Source organism: Melanerpes formicivorus, unplaced genomic scaffold (assembly GCF_026170545.1).
Source record: "Melanerpes formicivorus ecotype bairdi unplaced genomic scaffold, bMelFor1.0.p_v2 SCAF_13, whole genome shotgun sequence".
Lineage (NCBI taxonomy): Eukaryota > Metazoa > Chordata > Aves > Piciformes > Picidae > Melanerpes > Melanerpes formicivorus.
Window position 1 is genome coordinate 17233050 of NW_027142365.1, and position 21367 is coordinate 17254416.

Here is a 21367-nt window from a genome sequence, read left to right on the forward strand (position 1 = left end):
AATTATTTAACAAGGTGTTACAGTGGTTGACATAAGAATGTCTGCCACAGATTTTAGTTGTTTATTGAGTTAATCTGAATGATTTCTTCAGTCATTTAAGAGCCAGCAAATTATTTTCCAAGTTGGCTGTCATTCATCTGCAATTAATGCCATTGTAGAGTAAAAACACATCCATATTTAAATTAGCCCCATTTGGGATAGAATAAGGTAAGAGTTGGCAATACTTTTAATTACATGTTGCTTCTGCCACTGTGTTTTTCAAAGCCGCCTTAGTGAAACAGCTGAACTGCTTCCTCAAATTCACCAAAGCAGGCCATTTGCAAGTTCTCCTTCTAAGGAAACTTCATTAAAAAGCCCTGAATAACAAAACCCCAACACCACCAAATCATACCACCACCAAGAAACAAAAATGCCAAAACAAAAACGAGGAGGAGAAGTCAGTTTAAACTTCTTGCGAGTTCTTCTGTTGGATTCCTTTTTACTTAGCCTCCATCTCTTCCCCATTAATTAATGTGAATGTCTACTTACAACAGCTCTGTTTGAGGACTCAGCTTGCTGAGCTTCTGCCCATTCCTGGCTCTCATTTATCCTTTCTCCTACTTGCCCTCCTCCTTCAAAATGTCAGATTTCAGGAGGAGGCACTTAAAATAATTAAGGTGGGCCTTTACTGCAGGAAAATGCTTTGTTTGCATGTCCTTCTGATGGCCTGTGCCATTTTGTCATAGTCTGCATTTTATGTCAAGAAACTGGAAGAAAAATGGGTGAAAGGAGGATGAGAGAAAGTGAAAAATGATTTTTTAATTTTCATTTTTTTTATTTAAAACCTCCAAACTATTGACAATTGCATTTTGAGAGAGAATACATAGGTCTTTTTATCTACACAGTTAGTTCAGTTGAACTTGGGGGTGAAAACAGCATCATGATGCTCATTTGAAGAAGCAAGGTGAAAAAATATACATACAGTATACCATACCTCAAAATATCTGTGGTGTTTGAAAGAAACACTAAGTGGAGTATAAATTACATTGACTTTAACCAAGCTTAATCCTTATCATGTAGGCTCAGGTAAAAGACAGAAGATAATGTAAGTTGTTTCTAAGGTCATTTATGGTTTGCTTTTTCATAAGAATGGCCTGGAAGAAGGCTGTGTATTAAAATAAAATCAAAAGAAGAAAGGAAAATACAGAAAAAGTAATAAGATAGAGGAAAAAAACTCAATTAAAATGCTTATTGGAACTGAAAATTGTCATTACAAGGAAATAAACCAGCTAAAGATAGTGTGCAAGAGTTTCAGGTCAGATAGGGACTAGTGCAGGATGGAGAGTTGGGTCAAGCTTACTTTGCTTTTGTGGGAGAACAGTCATGTAAATCGTAGTATCATAGTATCAGTCAGGGTTGGAAGGGACCACAAGGATCATCTAGTTCCAACCCCCCTGCTATGGGCAGGGACACCTCACACTAGATCAGCCTGGCCAGAGCCTCATCCAGCCTGGGCTTAAACACCTCCAGGGACGGGGCCTCAACCACCTCCCTGGACAACCCATTCCAGGGCTTCACCACTCTCATGGGGAAGAACTTCCTCCTCCCCTCCAGCCTGACTCTCCCCACCTCCAGCTTCATTCCATTCCCCCTAGTCCTATCACTACCTGAGATCCTGAGCAGATACTGGAAGACCACAATGAGGTCACCTGGGAGCCTTCTCTTCTCCAGACTGAACAGCCCCGACTCCTTCAGTCTGTCCTCATGGGAGAGGTGCTCCAGCCCTCTGCTCATCCTCGTGACCCTTCTCTGGACACCTTCCAGCACCTCCAGATCCCTCTTGTAATAGGGGTTCCAGAACTGCATGCCATACTCCAGGTGGGGTCTCAGCAGAGCTGAGCAGAGGGGGAGAATCACCTCCCTTGACCTGCTGGCCACACTTCTCCTGATGCAGCCCAGGCTCTGATTGGCTTTGCGGGCTGCAAGTGCACACTGAGAGCTCCTGGTGAGCTTCTCGTCCAGCTTCTCATCAATTTCTTTCCCAAAAGCTAACTAGAGTTTTAACTTTGGAGACCCAGACCTACAACTTAAGAGAAGTGGCCTATTTTTGAAATGTTAAACACTGCAGGATGTATTTGTGAAGAATAATTGTTAGTGTTCCTCTCAACTACTTTTCCTTCACCTTGAGCTTATCAGTGGATGCCTTTATTTTCTGCAGCTACTTCATTGCCAGTCAGCACTAGGAAGTATTTTTCTTTATTAGTTAAATGATGAGCCTGCTGTTGTCCCTGGTGTAGTGAATTGCAGAATGTTAGGGGTAGGAAGGCACTTCTGGAGATCATCAAGTCCAACTCTGCCAGAGCAGGATCACCTGGGGCACAGGTCACACAGGAGCACATTGGGTGCATTTTGAATGTCTCCAGAGAAGGAGACCCTTCTCCAGGGCTTTGTCACCCTCACAGTGAAAAAGTGTTTCCTTATGTTCATGTGAAGCAGAAAGTACTTCTGTTTGCTTCAGACAAGAATGGGTTCTCATTAAGAAAATTTTCCTCTTCTCATCTCTGGAAGTGCTTAAAATAAGACTGGATGAGGCACTTGGTGCCATGGTTTAGTTGATTAGATGGTGTTGGGTGATAGGTTGGACTCGATGATCTCGAAGGTCTTTTCCAACCTGGTTAATTCTTTATTCTGTATTCTCTAACAGGGCAGTTGTAGTGCATACACCTTAGCAGGGAACTGTTGGAAGAGCCTCTCTGGTGGTTCACCAGTAGCAAGGAAGCAGTTCAAGCTCAACCCATTGCTGCACTGGGTAGACCCTAGTAAGATTATCACCAAAACCTTCAGCTTTTGTTTATAAAAGACCGATGTGTAACGCAGAGTGAATTAAAACAAAAAGGCCAGTAATTTATTTTGCTGTAGACTACCAGACAGTAATTACTGTAGCTGATTTAGTAGCCTGGAACAGATTCAAACTGGTGACCCAGAGGTGTTTAATTTCTTGGCATTTTGTCCTTAGATTTTCTCTTAATCCATGATTACATTTCAACACCTGTTTAGAGATGGTTCAGCTTTGGCCTTAAACGGATTGGCAATGTGTCATTAAACTCAAGAGGCTTTGCCAGCAGGGCATCTCCTTTGGCAAAGGTAGCTTTTAAGCAAGATTTCATGAAGTCAGCAAACCTTTACGTGGGTTGTTTTTTCTCTTCACTTATGACTACATAAAAATCACCATCTGAGATTAAAATAAAATTTATTGCATTTAATAACTTTGGCCTTTAAAAAGAAAAAAAAAAAAAAAGAAATATTTTTGGAAGGGATTTATTCAAGTCAGTGAGGTTAAAAGCTCCTTAATTCCAGCTTTACAGGGTTTTGAGGTGTTCCAACTTACTGTACAGCACAAATGCTGATAGAAGTTGTGGGGAGCAAGCAATTGCAGGATGTGTGGCACGAGTGATTGCCAATTTGCTCTGTTTCTTGCTATTTCCCAGCTGTTGGGAGAACCAAAGTAGGGATGAAGCTCTTGACCCTGAGGTCAATTGGAAGCTTAGAAGCAGGTCAGAGGAGAGTGGATGGTAAAACAAGTATTCTGGGTGTATGCAAGTGAGCAAAAATAACAGGGTAGAGTCTGAGGCTCTGGAGACAAAATGTGCTTTGCTGCATAGTAGAAGTTTTTAAGTAAATATAATTCACTAAAGAAATTTCCCTTCAGCTGCCTGCTGTTCTGTGGCAGCAAATTTTGTTCAGCTCCTTCAGATCACTGACTGTATGTCTGCTATCCCAGCATACATGTTAGAACAGTTCCAAGAGGTGATACAAAAAGATTTTTATGGAAGAAAAATAGAAATGTGTAGATTCAGATTGGATGTTAGGAAGAAATTCTTCACCGTGGGGGTGGTGACACACTCGAACAGGTTGCCCAGGAAGGTGGTTGAAGCCTCATCCCTGGAGGTTTTTGAGGCCAGGCTGGATGTGGCTCTGAGCAACCTGATGGAGTGTGAGCTGTCTCTGCCCATGGCAGGGGGATTGGAACTAGATGATCCTTGAGGTCCCTTCCAACCCAAACCATTCTATGATTCTGTACTGCCTCCCAATCCATGTTGTGTGAGGCCTCACAGGATGAGAGCGGGTCCCAGGGAGGCCTTGCCTGGCCTCAGTTTCCCCCTCTGGAGGTGTGGAATACCCAGCAGACAGTCTAGTGACCCAGCCTGCTGCTGCTCTCCCAGTGTATCTGAGGCTTGGGAACCACACTGCCCACAGGCTGCAGACAGCTGAAAAGCTTGGTCACACCAGGTATCATTCTAATCAAAGCAAGATTTTCTGATTCTAAAGGAAGAAGTAATGTAATTCCTGTTTATTTACTAGCTTGCCTTTGAGTAAACATGTGAAAAGTGCCAAGGAGAATTACAAATCATAATGTTTAAGGGTTTTTAAAAACATTATTTCTTGCCACAACACATTGAAATTACTAGTTTATAAACCCATCAAAAGAGTGGTTTTTGCTCTGGTATAATGGCAGGCATTTTTATTGCCTAGAAATAGCAAATTGAAGGTTGGGTGTTGCAGTAGCTTTAATTTGACTCCATTTTCTCTCCCTTTTTTTGGTACAAATTGTACAAGAACACTGTACTCAGGCAAATTAATCAGGACCTTTTATTTCTCATTAAGCCTATACATTGATTTAATAAAAGTTAATGTACCTAAAATTATTTCAATATACTGATTTTAAGTATGTTTGTGGCAAAGTTACCGGTTAACTATAAACTCTGAATCAGTCCCTCACCTAGAGAACTAAAATGTAAAGCTGCTTCTATCACACATTCTGTAATGAAGCTTTACATGTGGCCACTACAGTGAGTTGTTTGCAATGTTTGCCTTATTTCTCCTAACCTGTAGTCTTTCTGAAGTAGACCCTAAAGCCAGGAAGATTAACTGGCAGGGGGAAAAAAAAAACCACAAAGCAAACAAACCAACAAAACCTCATTGCCCTCCCCAGAAGCCAATGAGAGTGACTGAGTCTTACTCTGAAGTTTTTAGGTTCATAATTAGTACAGTTTGGCTAAATCCTGTGTCTGGGGATTTTTAAAACAACAAACAAAGCAAAGCAAATAAAACAACCACCCAGCAGACAAACCCAAAACACCCACCCAACAAGAACAATGAAACCAACCAACCAACAAAAAGCCCTCAAAAATCCAGTAGCAGGAATTTCTGTGTTTCTCTGTGACTCAAGTGCAGCTTTTTCTTGGCAGCCTCAGATTTATTGACACAAGATGATATTGATCTAAGAAGGAACAACAGTCTTTCAGTGTTCTTTATTCTTATTTCTGGCTACAACTGAAAATGCATGAAGTGTTTGTCTATCAGTTTTAGTTTTCCTCAAGGTTTCTGAATGGTTTTGGTTAAATATGAGGGTAATTACAGGACCTCCCTTTACATGGCAGTTGAAATATGACATGGACATTCTAGCAGTAGCATTTTTGTGTTTCTAATGTGTTCTTTTTTGTTGTTGTTCTGTTTCTTTTGGAAAACATGTTTGGAAATCCTAGTCTAATAAACTGCCATTTACAAGCCCTCTTCATTATTACTTTTGCTTAACTCCATGCATGTTACTGCTTTGATGGGGAAGAAAGAAAAATACTCTATTAGTCTTGATGGGGTTTGTTTGGTTTCAAAACTTCTGATACTCCAGCAATTGAGAACAAAATATTTCTGATTAGGTGAGCTGGAGCTTTTGGTTAGAACAATTCCAAGCTTTGTATTTGTGTCTCCCCTTCCTCTGTCCACTCCCAGAAGGATAAAATCGTGGATTTTATGTTTTATCTGTCATACACCAGGTATAATTTTGATGTTGTGTTTTGAGCTGTCTGGGGAAAGATCCTCTAGAAGAATCATTACTGAATCTTGACGAAGGAACCTGAGCTTGGAAGGGGATGTATCTGTATTGCCATTGTGTTTGGGGCCCTAAAATGTTTTTATTGAGGCAAAATGACTGCTTAAATGTATTGCTGTGGAAAAGTGAAAAATCTGAAGAGAAATCTGCTTTGGAATTCTCTTTCTACCAAACTCAAATACGCTTGAAAACTAATATTCCTCTTTAGACAGATACTATGGGAAACTAATGAGGAATACATTGAAGTGTGCTGATTTATGGTAAGGCAGAAGTTGTCTTCAAAGAACTTCCTGTTTTAAACTCTTCTCTGGTGTTTTTTGATTTTGACTTAAGGTCTAATAGCCATACAGTTTGTGTCTGTGGCTTAAACCTTTACTCAGGTATGTCTTTTAATTCTTCTTCACAATCTGTAGAGAGATGTTTCTTAGGCTTTTGTGGGAAGGATTTGCTTTTCAAAGCTCCCCAAATCCCTTTTGATTATTATTATTTTTGCTTTGCTTTATCTGTACACATTCTTGTGTGCCTCAAAATATGCAGTCTCCTTTTTTGTGTGGTATCAGCCATAATAAACTCTGATTAATAAGATAAAAGGCTAATGTTGCCTTTGTTACCTGCATATGACTCGGTCTGCAGTGATAATCCATTTTCTATCTATAAAGCAACAGTACCACTAAATTTCATCTGTGTGCTTCTGACTAGTTTTCTTTGTTGTTCAGCTTTTGTGTCTCATTTTCATCTAAGCCACATTTCCAATTGTTCCGTGATTGACGTGCTGGAGAGATTGACAGTTACCCCCTAGTGCCTGCTGTCTGGAGATCCCACAAGCAATAATGGATTTTACACCAGAATTTAGCATCAAATATTGGCTTTCAGTGTCAAATGGGTTAAATTTAAATGCCAGTTAATTGTAGCCATTTTGAAATCGTAGCCTTAAACAAAAGCATTTTTTGGGTATTAGTGTCTGAGTCCTGAGTATGCCACACAACCCAAATGTCTCCAACTTGCAGCAGAAGTTAACCATTACATTTTAGGGCTCTTTCTGTTTCTTAATGATGCAAATAATCCAGATCTGGAGAGGAGAAGGAAAAGTTTCCATATGTGGCAGGGAATTCATGTTTCAGATAAGCTGAAAGGAGAACCAGTGCCGAGCCTGGTTTTGTAATTCAGTGTTCTAACATAGAAACTAAATGTTTCCTCAGAGCCTTCACAGCTGCTGTTAATGGTAGGCCTCCCACACACATTTGGGTTTTCTTTTTTTTAGATCCAATTCTAGTAAAACTACCAAACCCCCCCCCCCAGCCCCCAACCTCTTTCCCATCCCCAAAACCAAAGCTGTAAGCATGTGAACTGCTCTCATCTGTTACATTCCAGCACCATAAAGTTATGTAGGCTCCTTAACATTTCTTCTGTGCATGGTGATCTCCAACACAAATGTGGCAGAGAAATGCAGCTTTCCTTGTCCTGTATCCAAATACAGAGACAACTAGAGAGTAAGAAGAGATATTTTGGAAGGAGGTGAAGCCTTACTGATCTTTTGTGGGAATTTGTCAGGGTTAGCCTTCAGGTGTGCTGGCTTGTGTTGGTGAGATGTCTCCGAAATACACAAGCTCTGCTCAGAGCTGCATCATGATTCTGCCCTATTTTTCCACCTTCCTCAAGTATCTTTGAAGGGGTAGGTGCCAGTCTAAGGTAAAGGAGTACTGTTGTGGTGACTTTGGAGGAACCAGTGGTTTTGGATGACTTTTGCCATTAGAGGCAGCAATGGCTGCTTGACTCAGTTTTTCTTTTCAGAATTTATTAAGATGCCTTTAATGAGACCAAATTTTGTTCAAATGTGTGGGATTGCAGTTGACATTACAAAACTATTTACTGGTGCTTTACAATACTTCCTGCATGAAAGTTGAAATTACACTTCTATATATAAGAAATGGAACTGTTAATGTAACAACAAGAATGAAATTATTTTTGGCTATAAGGAACTAAAATTAGGTTTGTCTAATGCTGTAATTTTTACTTCCTACAAGAGATGTTCTGCATGCTTGGAAATGATGACTAATAATTGGTCCATTTCAGTGTTTCATTTTCTTTGAATGAGTACAGAAATCTCTCAAACTGCCAAGTAGGAGAAAGAAAACTCTTCACAGCTCAAACCTCAGCAATCTATTTGTTCACCTTGGAAAGCTTTCAGACCAAATCTGTGCTTATTAATTCATCAGAGTTTGGAAATGTGTACCTTATTGGAGAGATTTGTGATGGGGCTTCTAGTTTTATTTGTACATTTGCCAAATAGATTTCAGATTAGAGTCTAATCCTTGGAGGGGGGAAAAAAAAAAGCTTTAATATATATCTTCAGCACTTGAATAGCAGTGTAGAAGTTGGTTAAAATAAACAACACAAAACCCCAACCCAATCAGTCAACCAAAAAAACCCACAACCAAACAAACAAAAAGGAAAGGAAAGGAAAACAAAAGGGAAGAAGTTGGATTTTGGAGCATGCAGCTGCACCATCATCTGTGCACACCAAGTTGACTGCTGCCTGGCAGTTGCCTCTTGTTTGTCCTTGCACACACAACTCTGATTAAAAACTATTCTTTCTTTCTTGAACTCCCAGATTGCTGATGTGAGCAAAGTGAGAGTCTGGCCTCGTGCAAAGCTGTAGGTAGTGGTCAGAAATGTGGTCCTAATGATTTTACTTTGCAGGTTGTTGAGCCTCATAGTCGGTAACAGCAATACAATTACATTTGAACCTTTCTTTCACAAGAATTCTGTACTCTGAACAAATGCTTTCTGTGCTGCACATTGCTGTAACTCAAGGAAATGAATGTATGTGAATATTTCTTTTTGGTGAGGTTGAGAAGTTTAAAGAGAGCCATTGCACTAACTTGTTTGTATAAGGATGCTAATGCCATTGCAACATTTTCTTAAAGGATGCCAGACAATTATATATAGAATATAAAGAAACAAAAATGAAGGCGAAAGAAGATGCCCTGGCTAAGGCTGAACTTGAAACACTTCAGAGTGAGTTTTTTACCACTGTCTTAATAAACAAAGCTGTAATGTGATATACCTACTACACCAGATGTGTATGAATAAACATTTGTATCATCTTCTAAAATACATGCTTTATAGTAATTTCTCTACTGCTGTTAATGTGAAGCTTTTAATTTTGTGACTAATTTTTGCAGTAGGCAGCTGGTTTGTTCCTATAGAAGCATAAAGCTCATGTGACAGTGATACTGTAGCACCACAAGCATGCTTTGCTGGAAATGCTGCTTTGCACTAGAGGGAAATCTCAGATGTCTAGAGCAGAGTATGTGCTTTCAGAAGTGACCTCTTGCTTTTTTGAGCATCCTGGTATTCTCTAGATCCTTAAATATTTGTTTCAAACACTATGTTTAATGCTTCCTTCATCTGTATTGAGTTGATTTCTGTGGTAGAAATTGAACACAATTGGAATTTCCAAAAGCATGGATGGAGACTTGGAAGATGGATTCCTGCTGCTGTTGAAATAAATGCCTGAAAGACTTTACACTCCTATAAAAGACCAGAGAAAAATATTAGCATTTCCCTTAATATTCAGAATAGTTATAGGTGATTTTTTCCTTCCAATTATTTACTTCTGCCAGTGATTAACCCTACCCTCTTCTGAAGACAGTTAAAAAAGTTGGGTTTTTTGTCTGTCTGTGTATGTGTTCTTGCTTTATTTACTGTACTAAAGTGCATGCTTTTGAGTTGCTTTATTCTGCACTGAGTGTGCTGCAATAATTTGCTAGTTTGGGGTATGCATAAGTCTTAAGCACTTGAAATCCATTAATTCTGTAAATCAGCAGTGATCCAGTTCCAGTGATAATTCCCAACTTACCCACAGCTGAGTCTCTTTTGAGAAAATGGGTAACATTCAGCACATCAGTGAACATCATGGACCCAGGCCAAATCTAGCAAAATACTGCATTTAATGCTTGTAAGGGAGGCCTGCTATTATGTCTGAGATACCTGCCACAAAATGGGCCCTTGAAAAGGGTCTTGACTCGGGTTATTAAAAACTTGTTAAATTGTCAGCTAGTAACATACTGCCATTGTTCAGAATAGCTGGCATGTGTTCTTCCTTGGGAAGTGCTGTTCCAGAAGGACTGGGATTTGAAAATAGAAGTGCAAATGAAAGTACAAAGTCATGAAAATTGTAATGTGGACATTCCTGTGTTTCACTAGAAGACCACATGTGGGCTTTTCTGTGTTTCTCCTCTGCCAGGTGTCACATATGAGTCACTGGCTTTTTTGGTGCTTCCAGCAGCAGTACCCACACATGAGGTGCAGGTTTAGCACACATCCCCCTCCAGGTCACCCCTGACCTCTCACAGAAGCACCACCCTGTCCCCTGTCATGCTGCTGGATGTGATATGGTGACACGGCATGTGACCTTCATGTCTGCCAGGCGACCCAGTGTCACTCATGTGAGCAGGGGCCAGTCGTCACCAGTCTCACTGGCTGGCACTCTGTCCTCCCTTGGTAGGCTTGCTGGCAAGGAGCAAGAGGAAGGATTGAGAGTCACCACCTGTAATTAGCAGGGTTTGAAAATTAACATGGAATTAATTTGGTCATTTGGTCAGCTGCAGCAGTGCTGCTTCTGGGCAGCAGAATCAGTTGACAGTTACATTTCTAACAAGGAAATAAGAGTCCCAAGAGAAGAGCAAGAGCTGCATCTATGTTACTGGGGGGAGGGATAATAATTTTCTTCCTGAAGGCTGCATGCAAAGCATCTGTCAAATTTGCTTATTTCAGTGTTGGTCTGCATTGTCACTTCACAATTAGCATAGAAAGTTTATAAGGCAGCAAGCATACATTTTATTTGCCCCCATTCTTCTTGGTTTTAGAGACCCTGGAATGTGAGTTCATAATAACATTTCCATCTATCTAATTGAGTAAATGTATCTCTGCAGATTAGCAATGGCTGTTTTGCATTGCTTGTTTTTTCATGACCTAATTGCCAGTTTCAGCTTTCCTGCTGAAACTCTGTAGGCAGCTTGAACTAAAACCAGAGAAGGGTACCGGAGGAGGAAAATACAATTTGCAATGTAAGAAAGGATGCACAGTATTTGAGGTGTCATTGAAATGCTGTTGATAAGGCATGTGAAAAAGTAACTTCTTGGTAAGGCAGTATTATGCACAATTTTTATGTGTTTTTCTGGAACTTAGGCAGTGGTTTTGATCACTTCTCAGTCTGTTCAAAATTGTCATTAGTGCCTTAGAAGTATGGAATCACAGAATCATTTTGGTTGGAACAGACTTTTAAGACCAAGCTCAACCATTCTCTAATTCTGCCGAGGCTGGAGCTAAATCACGCCCCTCAGCACTGAATCTCTGCCTCTTGCAGCCACCTACAGGGATGGAGATTCAACCACCTCCTTGGGCAGCCTGTTCTAGTGGTTGAAAACACTTTCAGGAAACAAACTTTTTCTAATCCCCAACCTAAACCTCCCCTGGTGCAACTTGAGGCTATTTCCTCTCATCCTATTGCTGGTTACTAGGGAGAAGAAACCAACCCTCACTGACTCCAACCTCCTTTCAGGGACTCGCAGAGAGCCCGAAGGTCTTCACTCAGCCTCCTTTTCTCAGGGCTAAACAACCCCAGTTCCATTAGCCCCAAACCTCAGGAAAAAGCTATAAACCTTAAAAAAAAAAAAAAAAGCAACTTACAATGCAAGTTTCATGGTTCTAAGCACCATGAAGGTTTGTATAGGATTACAGATAACTGGGTAGATAACATGTAGAGAAATAGAAATGGATTGCCTTATATTTTTCTCATGCCTTTTTCATGTTTAGGTACCCAAACACAAAATTTACTTTAAAATGGAAGTGCTTTAATTAATAAACTTCCTTTTAGCTTCTTCCTCTCCTGTAGTGTCACATATGTATAATCGTGTATCAGGGAATGCTTCTCTAGCAATAAATAGCCCTGTTCTTCTAAGTTATAGGGTGCAGAATAGAGCATGTATTAACTGAACTGAGGAGTCATTAAGCTGAGAAGACTTAGGCAGACAGTGTCAGTGGAGGCAGATGATTACCAGTTTTTAAACTGGAATTGGCAAGTTTCAGTAGTTAGCAAGGCAAATTCTAGCAGCTCTACCGCTCCTCTCTTGCTCTTCATAGTACTTTTTTCAGCCACGTCTGTTTGGGGGGAAAACACATTTATCTTTCTTTATCCTTAGCCTTGATAGTGTCCTTGCTTTCTGTTCATGTTGTATTTGCTTTCCCTAGCCTTCAGCACAAAGACATAAATCTGTTTTTAAGATATGCTTCTTTAGAGCCTATCTTTAAAGGACCTGCTGGGTACTACAGGTGAGCTTCACCGACATCCTAGTTACCAAGCATTTGCTTTGTAAATCCAGAATTCTTGCCCTGATATACAAGGCACCAGGAACAATTTATGGCAAGAAACTCTTGTTATAAACTATCTTGAAAGTCCTTAGTTAGATTTCCCTTTTTTTGTGGGGGGTTTTGGTTGGTTTTTTCCTCCCCTCACCCCCCTCATTCAAGCTTTAACTGAAGTACAAAATTATTACCCCTGTGGCTGTATGACTGCTATTCTTCCTGTATCATGATGGTGTCTCTAGTGTGTTTATATCTCTGTACAGGGCTATGTAGTAGGACATGCCATACCTGAGTGCCTGCTGTGAAAAATCCAGACTTTAGCACATTGGACTGAATTAAGGCTTGGTGCTTCCCCCTTTCCACACAGCATGGGCTATAGCTTCCCTTTTTCCAGTCTGGGGTATAGCTTGTTGCTTGGCTAGCTTTTTACATTGTTTCATGAAACTTAAGAATAGAAGACACCACTAGGCCATCTAGTATAATGTGTTTATTTCAGACTCTTACAGGCAAAAAAATCAACTAAAACTACTGATTCCCATGATTTGTCTGTTTGTGTGCCAGGGAGGCACTTCAGCTTTTAGCATCTTGTTATGCAAGTTACAGTACTGATCAGAAAACCTTGAGATATCTTCAGCCCTTCATGGTTTCAGATAATTACTTCTACTGTTCTCTAGTTACATCTTAATTTCATTATGGATTTCTCCAGCTTTAGCTTACAGTTCTTCATTATAAGCATTTTTTTTCTGGGCTTAAAGAGGAAGTTTTATTTATCTGCAGGTTTTCTTGATGTAAAGCATTTCTTTAGCCCTTAGTTTCTGTGGCCTTTCTGTCTAGTTAATTTTCCAGTGTAGTGGTAAGTATTGGACCCAGGATTGCCATCCAGTCTTATTTGTCATCTTTGGATTATAAAGCCATATTTCTTCTGTTACTTCTGCTTACAGAATCACAGATTACCTCAGTTCCCATTGTTCTGATACCTCCTTTCAGATCACTTGTCCACCATAACTGCAAGCTGTTACATCAAAGGTTCCTTGCACACAGTCTCTCATAAGTGCAGATGTGGCATAAGGTCCTTAAGTGTGTAATTTTCAAATATACTTTTGATTTGATGGGTTCCAGACTACCAGCCAGTCCATAGTCCTACTTCTTCCTGTGCTTCCCTCCTCACTGTGAACCACTTGGAGCAAATTTCTGCCATCTGGCACTATACTGAAGATGGCTTTACATTTACTTCCAACCAATTGAGAAACACCTTGGGTAATTGTGTTTAGGATTAATCCCTGCCAAAATGCACCCTTTGGGTGCCTGCTCAGTAATGCTCTGCTGACAGGCAGGTTCAGAGGAAATTAATTGATGGAATGCACTGTTGTTGTGGTTGGCCTGGGTGCGAATGTTCTGATGACTTAATTGTTACCTCTGAAGCCTAATTATGGAAACTAAGTATCATCCTTTTCACTGATTGTTTCGGCTGGAAGGATTCTGAACTTGCTTGCCAGCTTGTGTGCTGTTTCCAATTGTTTCAGCTAGGCTGCATGAGGCCTGACTCCACAAACCTTCCTCCAGATTTTATGGCAAGCATTCCACGAGCATCCAGCATTATGGGGCTCCTTTGAAAGAGGCTTTAGTTCTAACCCTTTCATATTGTCATGGTGGGGTGTTGGGGGGGGAACAGGAAGCTTTGGGAAGAGTAGGTACTCAGAAAAAGGTGAACATCATCAAAGCCCTACAGCTTGTGAGAGGTTGGTTGGGTGTTTTTTGTAGTTCAGATTGGATTCATCACAGCACATTTTTAGTTATTTGCTCCAAAATAAACTAGCCTCCAGGTTTCAGTACAGCAGATGTATATATCTGTCTCTAACTTGTGATGCATTCACATCTTTCCTACAAGGAGAAACTGAGGGAGCTGGGCCTCTTCAGTTTGGAGAGGAGGGGCCTGAAGGGTGACCTCATTCATGTTGATAAAGATGTGCAGGGTGAGTGCCAGGAGGCTGGAGCCAGGCTCGGCTTGGTGCTGCCCAATGCCAGCACAAGGGGCAGTGGTGGAAGCTGAGGCAGAGGAAGCTCTGTGGAAACGGGAGGAAAAATGTTTTCCCTTGAGGGTGACAGAATGCTGGAAGAGGCTGCCCTGGGGGGTTGTGGAGTCTTCCTCTCTGGAGATATTCAAAACCTGCCTGGATGTGTTCCTGTGTGATCTGCTCTAGGTGCTCCTGCTCTGGCAGGGAGGTTGGTCTGGATGAGCTTTTGAGGTCCTTTCCAACCCCTAACATTCTGCAATTCTGTGATTCATACAATCCTTTTGATTCTGTGTATAATTACTTTGATTTTTGAGTATAGGAACTTATCTATTTTAAACATACAAGTTTTTTGTCCCATATTTGCAGTAATAGTGAATATAGTTTGCTCCTTTTTTTATTTCAATAGGCTGTCAAAACCTTAGTATCATTTTTCCATGACTCTTTGGGTCTGTTATATTCTGTGTTGCTCTACATGCACGTGATTCCTTTATTTTTCTCTCTCATTTTCACCAAATTTTAGTCTGTAAACGTTGTAGTTGTCCTCCGGAGTTGCATAGGTGGAGTTGCATAGGTGGAGTTGCATAGGTGGAGTTGCATAGGTGGAGTTGCATAGGTGGAGTTGCATAGGTGGAGTTGCATAGGTGGAGTTGCATAGGTGGAGTTGCATAGGTGGAGTTGCATAGGTGGAGTTGCATAGGTGGAGTTGCATAGGTGGAGTTGCATAGGTGGAGTTGCATAGGTGGAGTTGCATAGGTGGATGAACAATGGTGAAGGAAAAGGAGATCTCCACGCAGTGTCTTAGTGGCTGCTGTCTACCCCTGTGTGTGGTCATACTTCTTGTGTGTCAAACCTGAGATGCCAGTCAGTCTGTCCCTTTTCTTTTTGTGATTCTTTTCAAGACATCACTATCTTTTTGGGCCATATTTTCTATGAATTCTGTGAATTCTTGTTGCTGCCTAAAGCTTAGAAGCATTGCAGACAAAGGAAGCTCCAGCTTGATGTGTCATACTTACTTTGCAGAAGTTTGGCACTTGGCTTTTGGTTTATTTTCTTTCTTCTTTCTATATGAAATCTTTTTTTTTTTGTTTTCCTCTGAAAAGTTATCTGAATGCTTTACATTTACATCAGCTAGCAAGTAAAATTTCCCTGTACTTTGAATGGCTTGCATTTTGGTTGGGGTTTTTGGTGGGGTTTGGTTTATTGGGTGTGGATAGTTTTTTTTTCCTTTTTTCTTTTTAATTTGTTTTAGTTATTACTTATTTTCATAAACTCAGTGACTGCAGTCTCATTTGGCAATTAAAATACATAATGTTCCCAGAAAATAGTTTTGAGAGCAAGCTATTCCTCTGTCACTGGAGGCGTTCAGGAGGAGACTTGATAGGGCGCTTGGTGCCATGGTTTAGTTGGTTAGGTGGTGTTGGATGATAGGTTGGACACGATGATCTTGAGGGTCTCTTCCAACCTGTTCTGTTCTGTTCTGTTCTATTCTGTTCTATTCTGTTCTATTCTGTTCTATTCTGTTCTATTCTGTTCTATTCTGTTCTATTCTATTCTATTCTATTCTATTCTATTCTATTCTATTCTATTCTATTCTATTCTATTCTATTCTATTCTATTCTCTGTCTTATTGAGCTGGCTGTACTTTGTCCCTCTTCACTGAAAGCGCAACACGGCTTGGCTGCCTTAAGCTGAGACTTCATCTTGTACAGTACAAGCCCTGAACATAACTTCTGACCTTCCTCTATCTCAAATCCTTTCTAATGTTACCTTTGCACCCCCTTTTATGTGCTTTCCTATTCTGAAAAGTGGCTTTTGAACATTCTGAGGTGAAACAGTTCTCAGTGGGCTATTGGGAGCCCTGTGTCCAACATGCTGAGACTTCAATTCTGTTGATTTTCTTTCTTTTTCTAAATTTACTATCCCAGTAAGGTTATGCTGAACTCCATCTTTTTGTATATGTGTGGGACATGGTAGGGACAAGTCTTAACTGTGGTTGAGTTCTTGCTTCACATTGTACAGCTGTCTTCTCCAGGTGGGATTTGTCATTCTTTTGATGGTCAGCAAACAGTAGGTGTCTTACCTATATCATCCTCTCTCACCTAAATGCCTGAAGAAAGCCTAGATACGACTTTTGATACCTCATGTTAAAGTAAGGTGCAGTGTCTTCTGGAAATACTGCCACAGAATTACTTGTGAATGGCTACAGAAAGAACCTGGGTGATTTGTAGTCTTCATTTTGAAATTTTAGAGGCATGCAGGCTGTAACTATTTGCATATTTTGAGGGACAGGTAGCAGACAGTAGCTGATGAGGTGCAAGATACAGGAACATCCAACTGTCTTGGTGTGTCTCCACTGCTCAGTAATTCCAGGTCAACACACACAGTGCCACAAGTGGTGAATGTCATTGAAGGTCACCTCCTAGATTTTTTTTAGCCAGAGTATGCATTTGGCAGTAACTAGCAGGTGAACCATTGTTACTTATCCTTGCAAGTCTCAGCTGTGCCAGGGGAAGTTTAGGCTGGATGTTAGGCTGCAGTTCTTCACAGAAAGAGAGATTGGCCATTGGAATGTGCTGCCCAGGGAGGTGATGGAGTCACCACCCCTGGAGGTGTTTAGGAAGAGACTGGATGGGGCACTTGGTGCCAGGGTTTAGATGATTAGATGGTGTTGGGTGGTAGGTTGGACTTGATGATCTCGAAGGTCTTTTCCAACCTGGTCTGGTCTGTTCTATTCTATTCTATTCTATTCTATTCTATTCTATATCTTAACTCTGATTCCAGAAGTTATTACATGTGGCAGTTTAGGGGACAGATGAGGTGATTTTACTGTTAATATATGTGAATTGATTATTTTTTAAAATACCTTTTGAAACAAAAATAAATTTGCACCAATATTATCTTCACTAACATCTGAACAATGAGAGAAATTCTGGTTAAGGTTTTGGGACTTCCTTTTAGTTTTGGGGTTTTTTTTGAGGGGGAGCAGATGCCATTCCATTATATTTGCTATGCATGCCTATAGAAGGTTACCAAAAAGTTCCAGACACAAATTGCTACTTAAGTTACTCTTAAGTAACTTAATATTAATATTAAATATTAATAGTAACATAATAAATATTTAAAATTATTAAATATTACATATTAAATATTAAAAATTGCAAGCAAAGTTAAAGGTTTTTTTTCCCCCCTGCTAAACCAGGTCTCTAAACAATGTACATTTAAAAGGTGACAATATCCTTAGTCATTCTCTTAACTTTAAAGATCTGTATGAACTTCCTTTTCTTTTTGGACTTCTGAAAGGTGCCATGAAACTTTCCACAGAATGTTAGGTGTGGGAAGGGACCTCCCAGAGATCATTGAGTCCAACCCCCTTGCAAGAGCCAGATCATTTAGGGTGTGTCACACAGGAATGCATCCAGGTGGGTTTTGAAAGTGTCCAGAGAAGGATGCTCCACAACCTCGCTGGGCAGCCTGCTCCAGGCTCTGTCACTCTCACAGCAAAGAAGTGTCTCCATGTGTTGAATTGTAATCTCCTGTGTTCCAGCTCATACCTGTTATTCCTTGTCCTGTCACTGGGCACCACCAAAAAGAGTCTGGCATCTATCTTGACACCCACCCCTCAGGTATTTATAGTCATGGATCAGATGCCCATCTATTGTTTTTATAAATATTCAGTTCCTAGGAGTGTGTCAAATGCATGGAGTTGTTCACTCTGCTGTTCCTGCACACAGACTGTTAGGAAAAGGAATTCTGCATCAGAGTCTGTAGGGAGCAGTCCCTCTGTCCTCTTCAGGATTTTTTTCCAGAAGGTTTCAATGGAAAACAGGCATTTTCCTGTGATGCTCAGAACACTTAGAGCATGGTTGCAAAGGTTGGCTCAAAGCTGTTCTGCTCACTGCTGCTGAAAAGTGTGGTTCTCTTTTTCCTTGCCCACCACCTTTAAGTGACTTGGAGTATTTCTTTTTCCTTTCAAGTCTAAAAGAATCATTTTCTACTAGGTTAGTGAATTGGTTTGCTAAGTGGTTGGTTAAGTTCCTGTCCAGTCTGTGATTCTATGCCTGTCAAAGCACAAACAGAAGATAAGGACACAGTGGAGATTGGAAAAGTGGCAGCACTTTCTTTTAGCTGCAGCCAGCCATTAGATAAGCCTTTTTTGGTTTCAGTAACATGATTAGGGACATCCACTTCTTGTGAGTACAGCATGTTTTTAAAACAGTGAGGAAAAAACAAGCATCCCATTTGGCATACCTGAGGTTTATGGCTGCTTTCTGCAGCTCAGGAATTCAAGAAGAATGCTCAAGCTGCTGTTTCTGATCCTCATCCTCTTGTCTTTCCTAAAGTTCAATCACTCTTAAAGCTACCTTTTGAGACCATCATATATAGAGCATATGTTTTCAGTTGCTGAGGTTTAGGTAGTGGTGGTTGTGCTACTACTTTCTTGTCCTCTAAGCTTGCTGCTTCCATTTATCACAGTACCACAGTATCGCTAAGGTTGGAAGAGACCTCAAGGATCATCAAGTCCAACCTGTCACCACAGACCTCATGACTAGACCATGGCACCAAGTGCCACGTCCAATCCCCTCTTGAACACCTCCAGGAATGGTGACTCCACCACCTCCTCGGGCAGCCCATTCCAGTGACCCTCTCAGTGAAGAACTTTCTCCTCACCTTGAGCCTAAACTTCCCCTGGTGCAGCTTGAGACTGTGTCCCCTTGTTCTGGTGCTGGTTGCCTGGGAGAAGAGACCAACTCCTCCCTGGCTACAACCACCTTTCAGGTAGCTGTAGAGGGCAATGAGGTCACCCCTGAGCCTTCTCTTCTCCAGGCTAAACAATCCCAGCTCCCTCAGCCTCTCCTCACAGGGCTGTGCTCAAGGCCTCTCCCCAGCCTTGTTGCCCTTCTCTGGACACAGTCAAGTGTCTCAATGTCTTCCTTAAACTGAGGGGCCCAGAACTGACACAGTACACAAGGTGCAGCCTATTACCATTTGAAGGACAGAAAGCAGGGAACAGTGATCAGGTTGAGAAATGAGATCCAACGTTGAGTCTTCCTAAATGTGTAAGTGCTAGAATGGAACTCTTTGTAGTTACAAGGATCTGAGAGTACAAAAGCTATCTCCTGGCTCAGAAGCTTTTCCTCAGCACAGCTGACCAATGCAACATTGTCTAAAACTCAACCTTCCTACCTTTGGCACTTTCTTTGAAGTCAGCTGGACTTCTGACATCATCTAACAGCTCCCTGTGCTTTTGCCTGTACTAATTACAATTGCCAGATGGTGCAGCAGTGACGAGAGCTAATGGTGATGTTGAGGGTCTCATTTGGCTCTCTAAGGCATGGTTCAGAGAGAAAAGAGGCTAATGGGTGCTGCTATTTGTTTTTTATTGAAATGGAATTATTGTGTAGAGCTCTGAACTAGATGTTTAACAAAGAAATTGAAGCCACTTCCTCAGTGGAAATATTAACAAAGCATTAAGAGGTGAGGAGCAAGGTCTGCTTCTGAATTGTTCTTCTCTGCAGTATTAGTAGCATCACTTTTCCTGCTTCTTTTCTACTTTTGTATAGAGGAGAAGAAACCTAAAGTCAGGAAACCCAAATCAGAGTTCCCTGCATACACAGCTCTGGAATTAAATTCATATACCCCATCATATGATCATGGAGCTTCAATTGAAGAGATTGAGGAACAGATGGATGATTGGTTGGGAGGCAGGAACAAGACACAAAAAAAGAAGGTAAGTTCAAAATATTTCATGTTGCTACACATTTGCAATGTTGGTTCTCTTGCTCACCTCTTAAGTGGAATATTGTGTGTGTACCACCACCTTGCAGTCTAGAGAAGTATTAATTGTCAGGCAGAGACATCATGGAAAAGATGATATTGATGATGAATGTTGTCTCAGTCCGGAGAGGGAAAGAGGCTCGGTTCTTTTGAATATTCTCGTGATGTGAAATTAGAGGCACAAACCAGGCCAAAATATCAACAGCTAGACTGTTTATTACATAAATAAAGTGGAAATAAGAAGGGGAGAGAGAGAAAATGGAGAGGGAGAGAGAGGAGAGAGAGAGAAGAGGAAAGGAATTATATTACCACACCCCTCACCCCCCCAAGACAGTTTGAGTCTGTGGAGGAAAGGTGCTGCAGGAGATGTTGGGTTTGTAGAGAAAGGGTGCTGAGGCTTTGGCTGGAGAAGAGATGTGGTCCTCTGGGCAACCTGGGTCTGTAGAGAAAGGGTGCTGAGGCTTTGGCTGGAGAAGAGCTGTGGTCCTCTGGGCAGCCTCTTCAGCTCCATGTGTTGCAGCAGGCAGAACTTAAGACACAGAGAAAGGGTTCAGTCTGCTTCTTAATGGCACAAATCTGTTGTACACCATCATTAGATTGGACACTACACATTGAATCACTGTATACAACAGGGATTTATACAAGGTGAAAGATTAACAATTCTAACAAAATAGAGCAAAATGAAGAAGGGGAGAGGGAGAAAATAGAGAGGGAGAGAGAGAAGAGGAAAGGAATTATATTACCACACCCCTCACCCTCCAAGACAGTTTGAGTCTGTGGAGGAAAGGTGCTGCAGGAGATGTTGGGTTTGTAGAGAAACGGTGCTGAGGCTTTGGCTGGAGAAGAGGTGTGGTCCTCTGGGCAGCCACTTCAGCTCCAGGAGTTGCAGCAGGCGGAACTTAGGACACAGAGAAGGGTTCAGTCTGCTTCTTCCAGGCTCCATGGCCTCTTTTCTCCGGAGCAGCATTGTCCTGGGCTTTTCCTTCTCAGCAGCATGCTCCTTCTCCTGTGTTTTCCTTCATCTCCTGTGCTTTTCTTCCTTTAATCATCCAGTCTGGGGGACACAGTCCCCCACATTTTTCTTCAACAAACCAGTAGTTGCTCAAGTCTTTTATACAGATTTTTAGTCTTTAGGTATGTGTCCAAGTATTGTCCCTCAGGAATTCAGTGGCCAGGAAGTCATCCTTAGGTCTTGTCCTGAAGGCTTGATGGCTGGGTCCTAGGTCCATTGTTGTAGGCCAGCTGCAGTCCAGTGTTATCATGATGCAATTGCAAGGTGATTTGCATCCAGGATTGGTAGACAGGATTCCTACATGATCTTTGCACCTTCCTTCCCAAC

At 41.2% G+C, this 21367-nt stretch overlaps 1 protein-coding gene across 1 annotated transcript in view; it reads left to right on the plus strand.

Annotated features, from left to right (window-relative positions):
* DNAJC1 (DnaJ heat shock protein family (Hsp40) member C1) overlaps positions 1 to 21367 on the plus strand; it is a 119231-nt gene that overhangs the window by 57636 nt on the left and 40228 nt on the right. The window contains exons 7-8 of the mRNA XM_068146341.1: positions 8797 to 8887; positions 19815 to 19981. Coding sequence (XP_068002442.1) covers positions 8797 to 8887; positions 19815 to 19981 — 258 coding nt within the window. The remainder of the gene's footprint in view (positions 1 to 8796; positions 8888 to 19814; positions 19982 to 21367) is intronic.